Consider the following 22,454-nt stretch of genomic DNA (forward strand, 5'->3'; position numbering starts at 1 on the left):
AAAGCGCACTATTTTGTTCACAAATAGAAATGACTTGGTGGGCTGCAAAACATTTATTATGATCTTAAAAGCTCTAAAAGGCATATGACCAACTGTGGGTAAATGGAAATCTCTACATTTAGGATGCTCTAAGGATCTGTAGCCAAAACAAACACAACAGACTCTCTTCACACACTTTTGACACACCCGGGCATTACTGGCTAAACTATCCGTTTTTTATTGTACATAGTTAGGCTTCCTGCAACATATGAACTGCTGTATAGTCAAAATCATGTAATAGCAAACTATGTTAAAACAAAATTCTACTACATAACGCTAGTACTAAACAGGGTAACTTCTTAGGATAAATTTTAAGCAGATTTTAACAGTATTGGACAAACGAACTAGGTCAAACCACAAATTTCATAAATCTTCTTAAAACCATCAGGTCAATCTATCCCGCCTCTTGCCAACACTTTTTAAGTCTTAAATTTGGTAAACATCTAAGGAAAATCAAATACACTTTTTAAACAATCTGCCACAATGCTAATTTAACCTGCACATACATGTGACGTTAATCCAGTTCGCATGTGAGTTGTTCCCTGTCAATATTAGGCAGTATCAATTTGCTTTTTTTTTTTTTTTTTTTTTTTTTTTGAGACGGAGTTTCATTCTTGTTCCCTAGGCTGGAATGCAATGGCATGATCTTGGCTCACCGCAACTTCCACCTCCCAGGTTCAAGCAATTCTCCTGCCTCAGTCTCCCGAGTAGCTGGAATTACAGGCATGAGCCACCACGCCCAGCTAATTTTGTATTTTTAGTAGAAACGGTGTTTCTCCATGTTGGTCAGGCTGGTCTCAAACTCCTGACCTTAGGTGATCCGCCTGCCTCAGCCTCCCAAAGTACTGGGATTACAGGCGTAAGCCACCACGCCCGGCCAATTTGCTGATTTACTTACATAAATTCATCTTCATAAGCAATTATAAAATTAGGATTTTAAAATATTGTACAAGTATTTAAATCAGAGCTACCTGAGAAAGACTGAACTGTTTTGAGTCGATAGCACTCATTTTTCTGCCTCAGCACAGCCGAGCTATGCCACATTCCCAGGGGTAATTGTGGCTCACCTGTAAGTGATAAGAAGGTGGGACACAGGCAGTATGAAAAATCTTGCCAAATAATTCTGATAATCTAATCCACCCCCGCCTCTTGCTTCCACAAAGCAGACAATTGGTTTGTGCAAAAACATATATACATATGCACCTTATTAAACATCTGTTTTATGAGATTATTCAAAGAATAACAGCTACCAATTATTAGGTTTATAACTACTAATTATTAAGTTTACGGTTCAAAGATATTTATTTATTTATTTATTTATTTATTTATTTATTTTGAGACAGGAGTCTCATTCTGCCTCCCAGGCTGGAGTGCAATGGCACAATCTTGGTTCACTGCAACCTCCACCTCCCTGGTTCAAGCGATTCTCCTGCCTCAGCCTCCTAAGTAGCTGGGATTACAGGTGCACGCTGCCATGCCCAGCTTCTTTTTTTGTATTTTAGTAGAGACCGGGTTTCACCATGTTGCCAAGACTCGTCTGGAACTCCTGAGCTTGGGCAATCCACCTGCCGTGGCTTCCCAAAGTGCTATGACTTCAGGCGTGAGCCATCTCACCTGGCCAATTTTACATATATTATTGAGGCAGGAGAATAGGGTCTGGAGGCAGGGAACCTAAGGCTGTTTCACACAGATTTCGTAGAGCTAAATTGAAAGGAAAACCCTAACTTTCCACACCTAAGTAACAAAAGGACCAGAGGCTACTCCCTTTGACCTTTTCTGCATGGCAGGTGGAAAACTGGCTGTCAGCAACAAATCAGACTGATTTCGGGCTGAGTCTTGGTTTGCACAGAAGTATAACTGTGTGAAAAGCAACCAATCAGATGTTTGCACAGAAGTGTTACCTTTGTAACTGCACTTTGGCCTCTGGTTGGCTCCTTCCTGCAACCAATCAGACCGATTGCAGGCTACCACTTAACTTACATGAGATGAGCATGAAGTGGCCAACGGGAAACTTCTAGGGGATATTTGAACCCAAGAAGATTCTATATCCGGGCCCTTGAGCCACTGCTTGGCCCACTCCCACACTGTGGAGTGTACTTTTGTTTGCAATAAATCCTCACTTTCGTTCTTTTGTTGCTTCCTTCTTTCTTTGCTTTGCTGGGCATTTTGTCCAATCCTTTGTTCAAAATGCCAAGAACCTGGACAACTTGCAGTCACAACCCTCTACCAGTGACACTGTTACCAATCCTCAAACAAACTTAAGGATAGGCATTATTTCCATTTGACAAATGAGAAAACAAAGAACACTCAGATAACCTCCCCAAGGGACCACAGCAAATAAAGACAGGGGTGAGGTTTGCACCCAGGGCAATCCCAGGCCTAAGCCTTCCTGCTCCATACACAGCTTCCTAAATAAAAGAAAGGCCTTGAGTACACAGTTGCGCTTACATCCACTCACTTCAGTGCGAATCGATGGCCACGTCTCACTCTGGAAGATTCTCAAACCTACCAGGTTTTAGTTCTTTTTCTCTATTTAATCTGCAGATGGATTTCAGGAGGTATGAAATTCACTGAAAAAAAGGGTCATTGTGGTTATGCATTGCCGATAAATAACTTATGGTGATAATCTGATCCAGCAAAGTCTGGAACATCAACCAGACAGGTCCCAAAATTTCAGTGCCCAATTGCATTTGCATTTTTGGATCACAGAGATGACATCTGAAGGTCACATGACATTATAGAATGCTGTACAAAGTTTGAAACAGGTGAAAAGAAAAGTGGGAGATTTATCTTGTAGCTCATGGCAGCATCGGTGTGCCAAACTTGAAAAGCACAACACAGAGACGACCTTACACAAAGCAGGAACACACATATTGCACAGATCCCATGTTAATATGGTTCATCAACAAAAAGTAAATATTAACACATAACAAAAAGTTTTCATTGAATGGGTTTTCTTCATACTTCGGTATTACACATTGGGGTATACTTTTACACCTGGCTGCCCTGCAAAATAATGGATTGTTAAAAACAAATTCACTGTTAACAGACTACAGTAAGATCTGGCAATGACACTGCTGGATATATATCCAAAAGAAAAGAAATCAGTATAATATATCAAAGGGTATCTGCATCCCCACGTTTATCGCAGCACTATTCACAAATGCCAAAATATAGAATCAACCTAAGTGTCCATCAACGGATGAATGCATAAAGAAAATGTAGTATACACACAAAATGGAATACTATTCAGCCATAAAAGGAATGAAATCTTGTCATTTGCAAAAACACGGATGGCACCAGAGGACATTAGGATAAGCGAAGCCTGGCACAGAACGACAAATTTCACATGTTCTCATTCATATGTGGGAGCTAAAAACTTTTTAACATTGAACTCAGGGGGACAGAGAATAGAATGACGGTTACCAGAGGCTCAGAAGGGCAGCAGGGAGGTGGGGATAAAGTGGGGATGGCTAATGGGTACAAAAATAATCAGAAGAATGAATAAAATCTAGCATTCAATGGTAAACCGGGTGACAGTAGTTAACAATAATTTATTGTATATTTTTAAATAACTAAAAGAGTGGAATTGAAATGTTCCCAACACAAAGAAAACCTAATTACCCTGATGTGATCATTACACATTGTATGCCTTCACCAAAACGTTACATGTACTACATAAACACATACAGCTATTATGTACCTATAATAATTTAATTTTCTTTTTTTTTTTGAGATGGAGTCTTGCTCCATCACCCAGGCTAGAGCCAGTATTTACTTTGGAAATTTGTTTTAGTTTTATAAGATGTTTCCATTTAGTTTATTTTATATATAATTATATGAGATTAAAAGTAAGAATTATTTAATCAACATTAAGATTTTATAATAATTTTTCCTTTTCAAAAAAGTCACAAATTCAGCTGGGCACAGTGGCTCACCCCTATAATCCCAGCACTTTGGGAGGCCGAGGTGGGCAGATCTCCTGAGGTTGGGAGTTTGAGACCAGCCTGACCGACATGTAGAAACCCTGTCTCTACTAAAAATACAAAATTAGCCAGGCGTGGTGGCGCATGCCTGTAATCCCAGCTACTTGGGAGGCTGAAGTAGGAGAATTGCTTAAACCCAGGAGGCAGAGGTTGCAGTGAGCCGGGATCACACCACTGCACTCCAGCCTGGGCAAGAAGAGCGAAACTCCATGTCAGGAAAAAAAAAAATCACACATTCAAGGTTGAGTGCTAGCCCCTTTTTAGCAAAATACAGGATATTATCATCTCAATTAAGACATATTCAATGAAATGGCGTTGTAACTAGCCAAACACATAGCTGTTTCCTCGATCACACATCTTCACAAATCTGGACTAAGAATGGTGTTGGGATGGTAGGATAAGAATTGAAGTTTCAAATACAAGATTCCCATTCCCTAGAATCAAAAAAGCTGTAAGAATCTTATAAATGCTACCCTAGCTATGAAGACCATTACCCTAACAAAACTCCATAAATGCAATGCAATAAACTTATCCTCTATTTTAGGGGACCCACATAGACATGGTAAAGTCCAGGCATTTCTAGAGCTGTGGTACAATGTTTTTTCCCGCACTCATGTTCAATATTGCTACAAAAATTACTGTGCTGCTCGGAAAACCTGTAGTCCAGTGATAAAAATTCAGTAATCTCGCCAATCTGTAGGGTCAAAGAAAAGGATGAGATTCTCAAGACTTATCTAAATCATACTTTTTAAAAATATTTAAGACAAGCATCTACTTTCTGAAGCATTGTTACTGTCACTGCTGAAGACAGAAAGGCAAGAGCCAGCTGAAAAGGGATGACGGTGGCCCCTTTGTCATTTTCCGATTCTACAACGCCTTCTGGCTCCAGTTTTTTGGATCCCCCTCCATTACTAAATCCCAACCTTCGATGGCCACTTGAGGTCAACTTCTACTGTACTTATCCTGGCCAGCTAGAAACAAAACAGGGGAGTGTCTGGGTGGAGCTGACAGTGTGCACACGGGTCTATCTCCAGGTAAATCTCTGCTCTGGCGACCCCACTTCTGCTCTATTTCTTTCAGTGAGGCACCGTGAGGATGGTACTTTATTGGTGGTTTTTAATACTACCAGTCACAGTTAAGTGTTTATCTGCTCCAACCATATGTAAGCCCAAAAGAAAAGTAGGAAACCTGAAAGAACAGATGTGACAATCATGCTCAGTATTTAAGTATACATTTAAAAATTCTAGGAAGTACTGGGATTTCCCATCGATGACAACACTCATACTTGTGGGGGAAAACTATTACTAGAAAAGTTAGCAAAGGATTCCAACAATAGCTATCCCCTTACTTTTAGCTATCCCTTGCTTCATACCGAGCCTAGTAAGGCTCGGTATGAAGTACATCTCTTATAAAAATCAATGTTATTTACCTGGTATTAAACTGAAGAATGTTTAGTTTACATTAAGCTTGAGGAGATGGAGGGGGAAAGGGAGAGTAACAAAATTGAAAATTTAAAGCAAGAAAATCAAGACGGTGTTCAGTTGCTTGAGGATATTAGAATTTACCCAAACTTCTACCATTACGTATTACAGCACTCCCCAACTGCTCTCTTTCCTAGGAGCCATGTCCTCACCAATCCAAACACGTACAATGAATTGTAGTTATTCCCACGTCAAGAGCTCCTTAAATTTTAATCCTACTCATTTTATTTTGATTTGACAGTCTCTAAGTAAGCTGTATCACAATAATATCACATTTTGTCAATAAAAGAACTCCATCTCAAACAGAACAACAACAGGAACAGCAACAGCAACTGCTCACATGCAATAAGTACCCAGCAAGTGCCAATCACTAGCCCAAGTTATTATGTCCTCACTTTGCCTGTAAAGACTAAATGTGATGATCCCATAGCCCCATGGACTACCATATACAGATGGGGAAATCAAGGCACAGAGGGGTCACATCACTAGAATATGGTGGAGCTGGCTTTGACCCCAGGCCTCTGACTCCAGGACCTATCGTACTCTAAACTGCTATAATACACCGCCCAAAAATGCCTAGGTTAAAGCTCCCATGTATGTAACACAAATTCATTCTAAATTCAATCATTTCATTAATCTACAAATTCCACATGCTAAATTTATGTAAAATAAGGATGTGGATGTCTTTCAGTCCCATATCTACTTCCAAAGAGTAGTACGTGAATGACATAAATGATAAAAATCAAGAAATGGTCCTCAGCTGTCGTGGTGGCTCCTGTCTGCAATCCCAGCGCTTTGGGAGGCTGAGGCAGGTGGATCACTTGAGGTCAGAAGTTCGAGACCAGCCTGGCCAACATAGAGAAACCTCGTCTCTACTAAAAATACAAAAATTAGCCAGGCATGGTGGTACACACCTGTAGTCCCAGCTACTCTAATTGGGAGGCTGAGGCATGAGAATCGCTTGAGCCCTGGGAGGTGGAGGTTGCACTGAGCCAAGATTGCACCACTACACTCTAGCCTGTGCAACAGAGTGAGACTCTGTCTCAAAAACAAAAGAGAAAAGAAATGGTCTTCAGTTGGACTCAACAGTGTTTGTAGACTAATGATTTACAGTGTTGCCAAGAACATTTGGTACATGCCCATCACACATTGTATTCATCTGCTGGTAATGGGAATGAGATAAGGAACAATCTAGCAAGAGGTCAGCAGCAACATTCAATGCCCCAGAAATGCTATTACAATCATCCAAATCATTAAATCATCCAAATATAGTTAGAAGGCAAAGGGTCAAAAATCCCTTAAGTTAAAGCCAAAGACTTCCAAATAATTCAATTTCATTAGAGAATGAAGAGGAAAATTTCCCAGAGGTTAAAAAAATTCTACTATCGTAAAGAATATATAGCATCAAAGAAACCCATGTTAAGAAAGATATTAAGATACAAAGCAGGTTCTCTAAAATTTCAACAATTTCTTTATTTTTTTTTCTTTTTGAGATGGAGTTTCGCTCTTGTTGCCCAGGTTGGAGTGCAATGGTGCAATCTCGGCTCACTGCCACCTATGCCTCCCAGGTTCAAGCGATTCTTCTGCCTCAGCCTCCCAAATAGCTAGGATTATAGGCATGCACCACCACACCCAGCTAATTTTGTATTTTTAGTACAGACGGGGTTTCTCCATGTTGGTCAGGCTGGTCTCGAATTCCCAACCTCAGGTGATCCGCCCGCCTTGGCCTTCCAAAATGCTGGGATTACAGGTGTGAGCCACCACGCCTGGCCCAATCTAATTCTTTAAAAGCCAAGTTAACCTGCAGATCTGAAAACATTATTATTTTTAAGCCATTTAATTATAACCTAAAAAACAGCACACAAATTAATGCATATTGCTCACTATGGATAGAAACATTACAGACAGTTTCTACTGGGCAATTAGATATCTGAACAAGTAGTCTTTCTTGTTCAATTTTTCTCTTTTCAAATTAAAAAAAAGAAAAACTACAGACAAGCATCATCAATCATTAAGAGGGCCTGGTTCTGATATTATATGAGCTCTGTCAACCTTAATCAAATTGCTTGACAGAACGTAGATAAGTAATGACTTGCTTAGGTTAAGCAAGGCCAGAGTTTTCCTTCTGCAGTATATACATCTCCAGAGTGAAAATAAACAGCCTCACACCTCGTCCTGGGAGCTGCACTCCCCTGCTATTACAACTCAGTCTTCATTTCAACAGACAAGGAGGAACCTTTGGCTTTAAGAACATCTATTTTTCTTTCCTTCCTTCTCAATATGGTCATCAGAAGTCATCAAAACCATTTTTAAACTATCTCATTAAACAGTTAATAATTATTTGAATCTACACCAAAATAACACCAATTAGCTATCATTAAATGCCAAAACATTTGTTTTGGCCTGCATTACACAGCGATATAAAACAAAACAGAAATAGTTAACAACTGACAGAAGCAATACTAAAGGAATCATTTAAAACTGCAAAGCTTAAATTCATGTTGTAACATATCCAAGAAATTGAAAAACAAATTTTGTTTCAACACCATCAGTCACATTTTGGTCACAGGGGCACCACGGAGCAACAGTTAAAATAAGAAAAACAGCATCCCTATTCAGATTTTGTATTCATTCTATAACCAAGACACAAATAATGAATTAAAACATCCTCCTTGGTAACTTCTTTACATATAATTGGAAAGGGCTTTCATACTTCATATTCAGCCAGGATATACTGTTAAAAGAATTTCTAAGCATCCAAGGATTCTGCCTGCTCTAAAGAAAAGTGTTAAAAAGCAAGGATCCCAGTAGCTAGGGGAAAAGAAAATGAAATGACTTCTTTAGAAGAACTTTAGAAGAATGAGTTTAAAAATACAAGATACCAGGGAGTCAATTTTACCTTAGGCAAAATGTGCTTCAATGTTTTCCATTAGGTCAATAGTATCTAGAATGCAGAGCTTGTGGTTTAGAAATGTCAAAGACCAAAAAACCAAAAAACCAAAAAAAAGCACCCTTAGAATTTAACTATTTTAATCTATTCCTAAACACATACAACTGTGCAATTATAACCTAAAATAAACCTAAAAAGAAAGACTAAAGTTCCAAATAACACTTTTCTCTAACATGCGAAAGAGATATTTTAAAGGACACCTAACTTTGAACTAGATTAAAACTTTTATATCTGATATCAATGCTCGATCATTTAGTCTTCATGATTTCCATTCTAAGAAAAATTTTACAATCTCATACATTTCCTATAACCAGCAAAAAAAAAAAAAAAAAAAAGTCTGTAAAACACTTTGCAAAATACAAAGGGCTCTATAAAAGTTATTTAAGAAATGATTATCGGAAACAGGAAAGGAGAAAATTATTCTGTATACAGAATAAAAAAAAAATCACAAAACAAGATTTGTAATTGCTGAAATACAAACTCCTCAGCAGGGGACCAAGGATGGGGTGTGCTGTGGCTCCTCCTGAGCCCGTCTGTGCAGGCAACACACAGCCTGGGTCAGGACTTTTCTTTCCCAGTCCCCTGGAGGCTCCATTCTTACAGTCTGCAGGGCACACAGACAAGGGCCTGGCTCTGCAAAAAGCAATACTTCACTCCTTTGACACCATATTAGTTATTGTTAAATTGCCCAGGTACACATGCAGCATACATTCACTCCAGGTGAATCGGCAACAAGACGCTAGTATTTCTCAGTGAATTAGAAAGAACCTTTACGAGCGAATGGGGACTTCGCTTACTCAATGTAAATTTTTTTTTTCCAGAAAAAATTCAACATGAAGGAAAAATTCAACATTTCAACACAAAGGAAAAAAAATCCTTAATTGCACAAATGAAAAACTCAAAAATCAGTTTTTCATTCTTGGTTGTTAAAGGCCTGTAGCATTTGAGATGCGGTGGCTGCTGCTTTGAGTCCATGGCCAGCTGACACCTATAATCACAACTAATTAAGTGTCCTGTATACATGTACAGCTAAGGAAACATGAATCTAACCAAGTGTTATAGTTTCTGCTCTATAAGGGTAATCACTTCCTTGTCTTTTCCCTAACAATCTGCCTATCTGGGAAGAGACACTCTAAAATAACAAGTAAAATACTAACAGTGTTTTCTTTAAGATAATTTCGGATATTATTTTCAAGGGGGGGTGGAAAGCATTCGCCTGGATTTACCAAGGTTCACATTTAGAAATCCACTTTGGCAGTTAGCTACAAGACTCTTATTAACATTACTAAGATGCATGCAGTCCAAACCCTGAGTTAAAGTTTATCTGATACCACAAAATATTGATATGAAATCTTTGCACACGCTGTATTGTATAATTAAAACCCCCACTGCGACTGCTGTCATAACAAAAAATGTGAAATTAGTGTAAGACCTAACCGCTATAACAATAGCTTTTTTTTTCTTTCTTCTTTTTTTTTTTTTTTTTGAGACAGAGTCTTGCTCTTACTGTTCAGGCTGGAGTGCAACAGCCCAATCTCGGCTCCCTGCAACCTCTGCCTCCCGAGTTCAAGCAATTATCCTGCCTCAGCCTCCCAAGTAGCTGGGATTACAGGCACCCACCACCATGCCCAGCTAATTTTTTGTATTTTTAGTAGAGATGGAGTTTCACAATGTTGGTCAGGCTGGTCTCAAACACCTGACCTCAGGTGATCCACCCGCCTCAGCTTCCCAAAGTTCTGGGATTATAGGCATGAACCACTGCACCCGGCCAACAATAGCTCTTTTAAAATGTATCCTCAAACACAAAAGAAATAACAAATAACATCAGTTGTGTTTGCTAGCCTAACAGGAGACCACGATTAACAGCCAATCTCATAATGACTCAAAATTGGCTTTAGTTAGCCATGCGATTAAAACAAAATAAACAAACCAAAAAAATTTAGCTCTAAATGTATTATGAAAATTATACAAAAGACCTATATACAGTCAAAACATGATTACTGCAATTTCTTTTAAGAGAGAAACCCAACTAAAATATAAAATAATTTAAAACATGGTGACTAGAGCTTGGAATTGGGAACTCAGGGTAGAAATCTGATCTATTTATTTCTGTTGTAACCCTAAAAAGGACTCATACTATAAAAAAGAAAGTATGCCTAATTTTCAATAAATAGAAATCAAACTACTGATTTAGAGATCACAACAATTCTAATCAAATTATAATAGGACTTGAAAATATGTTAAGTAGAGTATACACACTCGACACGTGGTATCCACAGTTCCTCATCTACGGATTCAACCAACTACAGACCAAAAGTATTTGGAAAATAAAAATATAAAAAATAATACAGGCCAGGTGTGGTGGCTCATGCCTGTAATTCCAGCACTTTGGGAGGACAAGGTGGGTGGATCACTTGAGGTCAAGAGTCCAAGACCAGCCTGGCCAACATGGCAAAACCCCGTCCCTACTAAAACTACAAAAATTAGCGAGGCATGGTGGCAGGTGCCTGTAATCCCAGCTACTTGGGAGGCTGAGGCAGGAAAATTGCTTGAACCCGGGAGGCGGAGGTTGCAGTGAGCCCAGATCACGCCACTGCACTCCAGCCTGGGCAACAGAGCAAGACTCTGTCTCAAAAAAGAAGAAAAACGAACAAAAAAAACTTTAAAATATACAGTAAAACAGCTATTTACATTGTGTTAGGTATTATAAGTAATCTAGAGATGATTTAAACAAGAAGATGTGCATAAGTTATATGCAAATACAGGGAAGTTCAGCATCTAAGGATTTGGATAGCCACAGGCAATAGGGGATATCACGTCCTGGAAAGGATCCCCCATGGATATTGAGGGACGACTGTATTTACAACTAGGTGTAAAATATACTTTTACTCACCAGAACCAACTCAGCAGAACCTCACTATAATTCTTATTACTGTAGAAGAAAACCTGCCATTTCCTTGTGGATGAATATCCAAGATTTAATGGAAGAAACAATAAAATGACCTCATTTAAAAAGTTGATCACACAGTAAGATGCACCCAGGAGGTAAATCATGGGCACAACATAGCAGTTAAGACTCCACTGTGGCTCTACTCAGGAGTGTAATGATCTATTAAGAACTACAAAAATACCTCCTCCAGGTTTAGTAGTCTCAAGGTTTACTGGAACCACTGCTTGGATGTTAGGACACCAGACCAAAATCCTGATAATGAGTTGTCATTAAATCATGGTCATATCTAGAAATCTAATTTCACAATAACAGTGCATAGGACGAAATGGGAAGGAGGAAACACGAAATCAAATCAAACTGCTCTGATTGGTAATCTGATATTATTGGACTGGTGTTTTTACACAGAGGGATAAACAGCACCTTTCCAGCAAAACTGTACAGTCACATACATAATCACATTCAGACATTCAGCCACATGATCATTTTATGAGCCAGTATCAGATGCTTTCACTACATTGCAAGCTATGTAATATCAAGCCAAATTGTGACGTTTAACCCCATTTTATAAATGAGGATTCCCCATACTCACTCTCATACTCTCATAGTCACCAACAGGAGAGGGACCGTTAGAATGACTGCAATAGAGGTTAGTGATAAACACCATGTCCATTCCAGCTGAAACCATGCTCACTCCCTAATTCTTACTGCCTGTTATTCACTGTGTTGCTGTTTTGTTATACACACACCCTAAGGCCAAAATCATGAAAAGAAGCCAAATTAAATGGGCAGGAAAAATGTCTTATCCTCAGTTTGCAATGCTATTTTTCTTTTTATTGGAATAAGAGACTGCCAAGTTCTGATGTCACTACAATAATTTCATGGCCTGATAAAAGCAGTATTTTATCCAATAAACATTCATTCCCCTTGCCAATTTTACCTCTAACCAGGCAGTGTGTACAATTACTCACTGAACAGATATCAAACTATAGAAAAATAAAGAATTCTAATTACTTTTATTCTGATACTGTAAAAAGCCAGTAACTGTCAGAAATTTCCCTGGCAAGAAACACAATCCAGAATATATTTTCTAGTACCTACATACCCAGAAGAACCCCTGTAAAACACAAAAAGACAAAACATGACATCAGCTCTCTGGGCACTGAATAATGTTGCACAGAACAACTATATACATTTTAAATATACAAAATTGTTAAAATATTCAAAATATTTGACAAGGATTCCAGTAATAGCCTGATAATGCGTGTCCTAGTATCTTCCACATGTAACTGTTTTTTTCTTTATCTAAAGCTTTCGTTCATCTTCACTACTTGAAGCTGTGGTATCGCTCCCTGAACTTGAGAGTCATTGATGTCACTGAATTTTTAAGAGCAACATTGTGTGTTGAAATCATTCATGGACCTAGAGAAGATGGTTCAGCATCTTTCTACTCACTGTGTTCCACCCAGCTCATCAGGATTATCTGGAAACTTGTTAGAAAGGGAGAATATTGGGCCTCACCCCAGACCTACTGAATCAGAACATGCACTTGAGCACACCCCCTGACCCAGAAATTCAAATGCACATTAATGCCATCCAGGATATCTGAGTGTTTAGGACTTGTTCAGCAGAGTGCAAAGAAAGGAGTGGGTGGGCCAATGTACACAGGGGAAAATCACATTGTCCTTAAGGAATAAGGGGGAGACCAACATGTATGCAATTATGATGCCATATCAGTCCCAGGAGAGATGCGTTTCCAGCCTGCGAGAAAGCATGGTATATTCATGGAAGGCAAAGTAGCTGGGATGGCAGAAGCTTCCAGTAGGCATATAACACCGTATATCCAATTAAAGACCTGGGCTTCAATAAGTGAGCAGTTCAGGGACTTGAAAGGATTTTAACGAAAGCAGTCACATGACCACATTTACATTTCAGAAAGATCATTACTCAGGCAAAATGTAAGAAAAATCGATGATCTGGAAGGGGACAAACCAAGACTGAAGACAAGGGGATGAGTTAGTAGCAGTTTAAGCAGGAGTTGCAAAGGCATTTTTTTCATCTCACGTGCTGAATCTCCTCTGTCCCTCCCCCAAAGTCTGAGAAGGAGAATGGAGGGGTAAAGTAACGGTAACAGAGAAGAGATAAAGGCGGCCCACTTCTAAGCTACAAGGAGGATGGAATTGGTATTGATGGGCATACATAAATATAAAACAGAAAAAACTCAATATACTTTTCTGTTTTATAAAATGGAGAAAATACTATTTTGGTGATTCAGGATTCCACAGCTCCTTCCATCATTTAAAATATCATAAAGTACTATATTTATGGATACAAGATGTGTACATGGTTAAATATCTATGGATCCCAGAAAATATCTTGAATATGGTTTTGATACTTGGATAAGTCACTGATATCAGCCTTTTCCCCCTATATGAGTTATTTATCTCTCTTGTAACTCAAGTTTAGAAAAGTTGCAGTGGAGGAGGGACAAGAGGGCCTTTATTAATGTTTACATATAATGTGTTGTAGGAATGAATAAATAACTGGGCCAACAAATGGCTTCAGATGTATACCTATATAAAAAGGTAATATGTGCTATACTTTTAAGTATTATCATTTCTGATACTGATACACTTAGAATATTGGAAAAGTCCCTATTTAAGTAAGGAGGAAAGAATATTTGACATTTACTTGTTAGTGATAAACTAAGGATTACATTTAAAGTGAAAACAGCCAGCAAGTCGAGGCAATCTCCAACTTTAATCTGGAGCTGGTTTAAAAAAATGTATTTATCCAATGGCTGTTTGGAACTTTTAACATATTTCCTACCTCCAAAACCATGTGCGCGGTGGGTAGGTAGCCTAGGTACACCATAAAAGCCTATTTCATGGAGCCTCAGTCCTACAAACGCCTTAGAGGTTATTTGGTTCAATGTCGCACCCAAGGAAGAGATTCTTCCCACAGTACCCTTTGCAAATGCCACTAGAACACTTCCAGGAATCAGGAGCCCATGTCCCTTCCAAACAGCACTGTTTCACATGAGGCAGCTCTATTTGGTGGATAGTTCTTCTTTCTTCTGAAACATAATCTGCATCTTTGAGTGCGCCTATAGATCAAAAGATGAATCATGTATCACTATTTCAACACTCCCAACCCCACTGAAATCCTGGCCACGGATGGTCTGATTTAGGAAGAAAAGGGGACAATTTGCCCCTCTCCAGTCCAGGAGAACCCATCCCTGCATATGGCTGTATGTGAAGAATGACCTTGTGTCAAGAGCTACGAATAGTCAGATTTAATAAAATTATAAATGTTGAAAAATACAATGTCTCCTGAGAGAAAAATGGCTAGTGTTCAAGCAGAACACCCAGAAAATCCTTAATCAACATTTCCAATAACAGAAATACAAGCTATTAACCGCAGCCAAAGTCCCTTCCAAAATTTAAAACAAACAAACAAAAACCCTTCTGATTCATCTACTGAATCATCTTGTCTGTTTGTGAAATAAATTTTATTTAGCCTATTTGAGAATTTCAACAACACAAACAGAAATTCTAAATGTATAGGCATAGCCTGGCCGCAACTGTTAACAGGTGAGTGGCCAACACTCTTCATCCTGATATAAGTGCTTGGTCCTGTTCTTTACAATCTTCCTGCAGTATAACATCCTGGCTCTACTTTCTTCCTTTTATGGTGGACTTCTTCTTTTTATTTCAGAAAAGCATTGTAGTGTTTCATTTTAAACTCAAAGAACATTACACTCATGCTGGGCTGGTGGTTACTTCTGTACAACGCTAAGTGTTGATTATGGCATTTAATCCTAAGCAAGAAGGCTATAAGCTACCTTAGATGGTCCTTTTCCCCTATTTTGAGGCTCCCTCCTAAAAACACACACATAAAAATGAATACAGTTTTCAAAGCATTTGGTTTATGGAATTGTAACTGAAGGTAGTTATACCTTCAAGTAGTGAATAAATCCAGTTCTGTGAATAAAAATGAGGTCATGGTTGTTTTCCTAAGATAGCCATTGGGATCTGATTTTCTAGTAATGCAGGAAGAAGTGTTATTTTCTTTTTTCCTCCAATGTGCCCATAAAATGAATTACTATGAATTTCAAACTGCACAAAAGACTACAACAATTTTAAAAGCATGAATTAGTACTGTATACATAAATAAATGTTATTTAATAACATGAATAAATCTCGCAGGCTTGTGTCTATTATAGTGCTCATTATTGAGCAGCACAGGAACTCCGACACAGACTATATACTGTCGGAGTCCGTTTTCATATGGTTCACGAACAGGCAAAACTCATGTATTCTATTTCGTCAGAATAGCTGCTGCCTGCTAGCAAGAGGGAGGGCTGCCTGGATGGGCACCAGGGAGCCTTCTAAGGCCAAGGAAATGTTCTATATCTCAGTCTGGGTACTGGTTACCACAGACATGTGCATATGTAACAATTCATCTAGCTGTTCACTTAGTATACATTAGCTGTACACTTGTGTATATTACTATGCTACACCTCAACTGGAAAAAAATAACACATGATGTCCAACTGCCTTCTAAGTTTCAACTGCAAATTTAAGAAAGCTGTAGTGTTCCATGTGCTGGCACTATTACTAGCTTCTGAGAACTCCTCATTATTGAGTATTTCAAAGAGATCTCTTCTGGATCAAAGTAATACACTTACACGTACAGGAGGAGTTCATAAAAATAACAGCAGCTAACATTTACAGAGGTTTTACTATATGCCAAGTGCTTGACTTTCATTATCTCATTTAATCCCACAACAGTGGTAAGACATCATTTCTGTTACTATCCCCACTTTACAGATAAAGACCCCCAAGGCTTAAGTCAAGATCATTGCCCAGGCTCACATAAATAACAAGAGGTGAGCTGGTCTAGAACGAGAATAGCTGAAAAGCAAGCTCCGCGTCAGCTTCCGAATTCCCTGTTTGTATTAGGGTAATATCAAAATAAAATCGGCCTCACAGTTCCAAGTAACAAAACATCAACAAAATATGTAACTTAAGTTCAGTAATATAACCCATATATTTTTTTCTCACGTAAGATTAAAGGCACATCAGTGGCTCGTAAGCACTGGAGTCCCTACTTACATTCCAAAGATATACAGCAGAACAAAATGTTCTTTGGGCTAGTTTTTAATTCTCTCTGACCATCAAAATACACCGCACAGCAAAGCGACTAAACAGCTGTGAGTGCGACAGACGCAAACTGCAGAGTTTACTCCAATCCATTCCAGGGTCCCTTCAATTTGGCCAGAGTAGTAGGAGAAACGCCCAGGATTAAGGTGGAAAAAAAGCTAAACATATCTTCAAAAAGGCTTCTTTATTTTCTAAACACACTGTATTGTGAGGAGAATTTGGTAGAGGGCTACAAGGGAGCAGGACGGAAAAGGCTGTGCACTATTTACAACACGATTTTACTTGGAAACAAAATATATCAAATGAACCATCAAATATGCTACTGCTTTCTGCATTAGCTGAAAACTAGGAGCATTGGAATTCACATTCTTGGTAGACGAAAACCAATTAACTACACTATCCACCATTTGGAACTGGTCTTCCTTGAAAAGTACACAAGAAACAAACTGGGCTAATATTCTGAAAAAAAGGTTGTGCCCAAACATTATTTGAGGCACGGGAAGAGAGACTTGGGAAGGAAGACACACTAATGTTTCTCAAAAATGTTGCTCCAAAGATTATACAGAATGTTTTTGGCAGATACGTTTTCATTTACTTGGCGCTGCTAGCAAGTCTGCAAAGTAATGCCTCAAAAACACGAGAAATGATAGAATTCTTAAAAAGACAACAGAAAAGACAATCTAAATTAGAATTCTATAATAATAATAATGTAACAGAAACAATCAAATTCTATCAAGAGTAAACTAAAATATGCCTATTCAAACAAGCATTTCATCACTGCAAAACAATTTGTTTCACATGAAGTCTGATTTTGCTCTCAGTTTGAAAGTTACTAAAACGATACATCAGCCTTTACAGGCAAGACCAAACAGTAAGATAATTTTACATATTTATCAAAAGATCATTCAAAGAAAACTTACCAAGTCTGCAACGTGTATAAGCTTGTGCTTCGGAGGGAAAGCAGAGAAGCCACTTTCTGTACTTACACTGGAGTTCACTTCAGCGCTAAACACACATCACTGCAGTCCTGCTTGTAATAAAGTCTGGACTAGCAATCTGCCTTTGGGTTGGGCTTTTCTCTTGCAAGATAAGCTGTTAAGTCATGCCTTGATTTTAGATCTGCCAACATATGGAGTCTTCTAATGTAGCCTTCCCTCCACCCCCTCAACTCCCCCCTGCCCACATCCCCCCAATCCCTGCTCTGCTCCACTCCCTCTGCACACACACACACATACACACATACAAAAAAGGCACTGCAGGGCAGAAATTCCTCAGGTGCTCGCTAATGGAATTCCCAGGGTCTTGGAGCCGCTTCGGGGATCAAGAGATCTCATAGCCCCTGCTGGGGTAAGGAGCAGCGAGTCTGTTCCATTTAATCAAATACAGAATGAATTTTCAGCTCTATTCACTAGCTTGTCTCCAGGGCTCTCAAAAGGCACCAGGCAGCTAGAATCACACACATGTGGCTCTTTTAGGCAAGTATAATTAGCTTGATTTTAAAAAGCCACATTAATAATATCACCTCAGGACCATTATTCAGGGGACAGATGACAATGATACTGTATGTTTTAAGCCTGACAATGGAGGAAAGAGCACAAACAATGAGGGAAAACTTGAAGGATTAAAAAAAAAAAACCAACAAACCAGTTTTTCATTTAATTGGAATCCAATATTTTTCAAGGGACATTAAGAATATTCCATACACCATCCCTTATTTTTAACAGAAGAGAATCAAGTAAAGCCCTCCCCTGTGCTGTTGAAAGTCAATTAGTGCCAAATACACAACAACAACTTATCACATGGAATGTTTACACACAATATAAAAATTTAAGTAAAAATAAAACATTCTCGAATTCAAGTTCATGAAATTTCTTGAAAAAAATTCCCCATCAAAAAAATACTGTAAGAAAGCAAGTCCTTCAAAGCAACATATTTGGCAACCAGACTCCAAATTCTGTTTCTAATCTAATTAGTTTGTATTAAGTTTATTTACTTAAAAGGGGGGGGGCTACCATGTACACAGCTCATCTACAGCTTCACTGTGTTGTCTTACCCATACTTCTACATCATGCCACAGCTGATCACAGGGCACTGGCTCATGTCATTACATGTTAAAGCAACACATTTTTCAATTCATTATTTATTTTCTAACCCTTCCCTGATTTTTACTAAGATAATATTTAATTCCTGAAATCATTTCCCTAGCATTTAACTTCGAAACAATCACCAATTTTAGTCCAAATGTTCGCAAAGAAAAAAAATTCTACAGAAGGAAAATTTTACTTCAACTTACATTTCGACAAAACCATACATGAAATTGTCTACAAAGTCATGAAGGCAGATGGGCAAAGTGGGAAAAGAAGAAGAAAGCCCAAGAAATAAATAGTCAACAAATTTTTACCTGCCCTCTTTAGAGCAAAGCCCTAGGACAGAAGTTCCTATTCCCACCTACTGCCTTCATCTGTATATACCTCGACGATCTGGGGCAGAAAGTCCTATCTTAAAGTGAACTTAATTCCTTTCCTGCAAAGTCAAACCACCTGCAAAGAAAGCAAGGCATAAGATAGATTTAGAAGCCAAGCTACACAAGCTAGATCAGTATCCAAGTCCTAAGGGTTCTTTGTACTTGAAGGCTTGAGAGTCAGAGCTGTTTAAGTACTTTGCACAGAAGAGGAGGTTGATGAGAACCATGGCAATCAATCAAAGCATCCCAAGTGAGTTATTACACAAACAACAGCACAGTACCTCTAGTAACTGATTTTCCTGGTTGACTAAACCATTCAAAGACAGACAGATTTCCCAAACACTGGGAAGTTTTTGCATGAAAGTTAAACAATACACATTTGTGTGTTTCTTAATAGCAATATAAATGTTTCTGTTCTACACACTGCCAAACACACACCCAGGGCACGTCTTTACAAAATGAAACAGGTTTTCTCCATCCTTCTCATATAACTTCAAGTGTGAGGCAGTTCATTTCAACATGTGCATAACAGAGACTGCAGTATTTGATGCTTCCCTGGTTCCGAAGAGTGCTTTCTAGCTAAGCACTAATTTAAAATTTCTAGAAAATTTTTTGAAGGTTTTCTTTCATCTTATCCTAAAAGTTTAACTATCCCCAAATTTTCAGCTAAAAATAGACTGAGGGTGACTATAAAATGTCATAGAATGTTTAGAATTATGCTGACAATAAACTCATTTCACTTTCTAACATCCTCCCCACCTTCCTCTCCTTGGACACACTGTCCACTAGGTATGCCAAGTGTCAGTTGGGAATGTGAGGGTTATGTTATCAGCGCAGAAAGGAATCAGAATTCTCTGACTTGGCCTCTTTCATCTTTACTGGCATAGGCCTGAAAATAAATCTCATGTGAGCTTTTAGTCCAACCTCCCGTTTTTCAAGGTGTCTGGTTTGGGACACAAAGGCTGACTTTCTGTTGATGAGGTTCCCTAAATTCTGGATTCCCACTGCAAAGCAGTCTGCCCTTAAAGCACCTGCCACCCTCTGTCGTCCTGATGAGGAAGGGCAGGCACTCTGGAAACAGCTCCTTTTGGAGAGCCTTCCACCTGATTTGGTGGGGTTAGGAAGAACAATGAAGGGAAGGGCAAGAGAGTCTATCTATCCCCCTCAGTGATTTATTGCTGAAATTCCTAGATGTGGAGAGAAAGCAACAAAGGTCTGGAAGCTGCCGACTGAAATAAATAGCGAGCTGTAATGTATTTAGCAAATGATAATGCAATCCACAGAAAGCTTTACAGAGGAGAAGGAAAAATACACTCCCTGGGGCTGGGAAGTCACTGAGTCTTGTGAAGGCAGAGAAAGATACATTGTGCAGGAAATTTCTCCTGCTTCTCCCTACACATAAATCACTGTCTCTCGCGGGCGCTCTGCGGGGATGGAGGTTGAGAGAGGCCAGGGACCCTGCTCCCTTGGGAAAACGCCCGGGCGCCCTAGCTCCCCACTCTGCGGCATCTCACCTGCCCCCGAGGACCATCGTCAAGAAGAGGTTTCGTCGTGTCACTGACACCTCACCCCGCCTCCTCCCGCGAGGTGGCTCCGAGCGCCCGAGGACGCGGAAAGCCGGGGCTCACCGCCCGGCACGCATCAGCATCCAAACCCCGCGCGCAGCCCTGGACCCCCACGCCCTCCGGGGAACGCCAGCCCGCCAGTCCCCGGGACCTCCCGCCCCCTAAGCCAAGGCCCCCCAAGCCCAGCGCCCGCGCGCCACCCCCCCTCCAACCCTGCGGCGGGACCCCCGCACCCGCACCCGCACCTCTCCGCGGGGCTGGCTAAGCCTCCAGACCTCCTGCGCGGCAGCCGGCTCGGAAAGCCACCCCCAGGTCATCCCCTGGCGCGCGCGCGGCGGCGGCTACGGTGGCGGCGGCTGCGATCCGAACGGGCCCCTCCATGCACCGCGCAGGGCAGAGGAGGGAGCGGCGCCTCGCACGCCGGGGCGGGGGCGCTGGGCAGGGCGGGCGGGCGTGGGGTCCCGGGTCTCCTCGCACCTAGCCGCGCGAGCCGGGCTCCCGGGCTCAGGGGAGGGGAGCTGGGGGGGCGGAGTCACCGGGGCGCGCCCCCGCGGCCGCGCTCCTCCCCGCCGAGGAGCGCGGGCGCGTAACTCGGCGGGTGCTGGGCCGGCCCGGAGCACGCGAGCAGCGGGAGGAGGGACCGGGGAGAAGCAGACGGAGGCGGGCCGTAGAGGCCGCTGCGCCCCGCCGGCCCGCGCCCCGCCGAAGGGTGCGCGCGCAGCCTGCCAGATCAGCGGCGGGGGCACGGGCCGTACCAAGTGGCGGAGGGGGGCACACTCTCTGCAGGACCCTCTCCCCGTCGTTGACATGCCTACTTTGCAAGAGAGATACGCCAGGGGAGCATAGAAGAGCCTATTCTTGGGTGTAGGACAGGTAAGGATGAGTTGCCTTAGCAAGTCACGGAGATTCCCATCATGCCTGTACTCACGCTCCCCTCACCTTTCATTCCCCTGGAGAGGCGGCTCTTCTGGCAAGTCCCCAAATGGTCGACTCCGTCCCCGAGGCCCCGCCCCAGTCTCGCCTCGGCCCCGCCCCTCGCCTCTCTACCTAAATTCTCTGAGCCGCCAACGGGTGCATCCCTTCTCCCGGTTTTTGCCTAGTCTCTCTTAGGGTTCCAGCGGCCCACCGCTTATACGCCTTTCCACCACTCCACATGTTTAGTTCCTTAGGCGGCTTCATCTGATTCCTCACCCACCACCCACCCGCCCTGCCTGCACATGCACGCAAGCAGGTAGCCAAACTCAGGGCTAGGAGAGGCGTGGTGTGGCCTGGTGGCCTTTGGCCCCAGAGTCTTCCCAACTCGTCCGTTGGACCTGCCCCAAGTTATCTGAGCTCAATGAACTTCAGTTGTTCAAACAGAAAAAGGAAAAATAAATTTCTATTCAAAAGGATGCTGTAAGGCATAAATATGATACTTTGTGAAAAGCACCTGCCACTCAGTGGGCATTCAAGGACTGTAACTTCTTTATCAATTATTATTATTAGCAGTTAGCTCTTTTTTTCCCATCACCATTGCTTACTATTAGTTTAACTACAAAAGGAGACTTAATAATAGTTAAGTTCATAAATACTCGATACTGAACTTCAGGAGAAATATGCCAGTCCTCCCTTACCTTCTCACGTGAATTTTAAAAAGAAATGCTTGGAAGTGTGGTATTGTTCAAGCAGGTTAGCTTTCTGCATTAGCTAGATTCAGGGTTTTTGTAAAGCCCCTGGAAAGAAAGATAGTACAGGAAGGAAAAAAAAACAACTTTTTTTTTAAGACGGAGTCTCACTCTGTCGCCCAGGCTGGGGTGCACTGGCGCGATGTCGGTTCACAGCAAACTCCACCTCCCAGGTGCAAGCGATTTTCCTGCC

The 22,454-nt window shown here is 40.8% G+C and overlaps 1 protein-coding gene across 7 annotated transcripts in view; it reads right to left on the reverse strand.

The window, feature by feature from the left end:
* The window catches only part of CDON (cell adhesion associated, oncogene regulated), a 241,430-nt gene that overhangs the window by 81,757 nt on the left and 137,219 nt on the right, over positions 1 to 22,454 (reverse strand). Inside the window, exon 1 of one of the 7 annotated variants that reach the window (XM_008021424.3) lies at positions 20,843 to 21,210. The exons of 3 other annotated variants lie outside the window; for them this stretch is intronic. Coding sequence is in view for 1 of the 4 variants with exons in the window: in XM_073022156.1 (XP_072878257.1) it covers positions 20,547 to 20,563 (17 nt within the window). In the remaining 3 variants the exon portion in view is untranslated. Of the gene's footprint in view, positions 1 to 1,010; positions 2,061 to 17,488; positions 17,732 to 20,546; positions 20,692 to 20,842; positions 21,211 to 22,454 lie in introns of those variants that run through there. 3 more of the 7 variants (XM_073022156.1, XM_073022164.1, XM_073022159.1) reach the window with 3 other exon arrangements.

The sequence above is a fragment of the Chlorocebus sabaeus genome, chromosome 1 (genome assembly GCF_047675955.1).
Source record: "Chlorocebus sabaeus isolate Y175 chromosome 1, mChlSab1.0.hap1, whole genome shotgun sequence".
NCBI classification, from domain to species: Eukaryota; Metazoa; Chordata; class Mammalia; order Primates; family Cercopithecidae; genus Chlorocebus; species Chlorocebus sabaeus.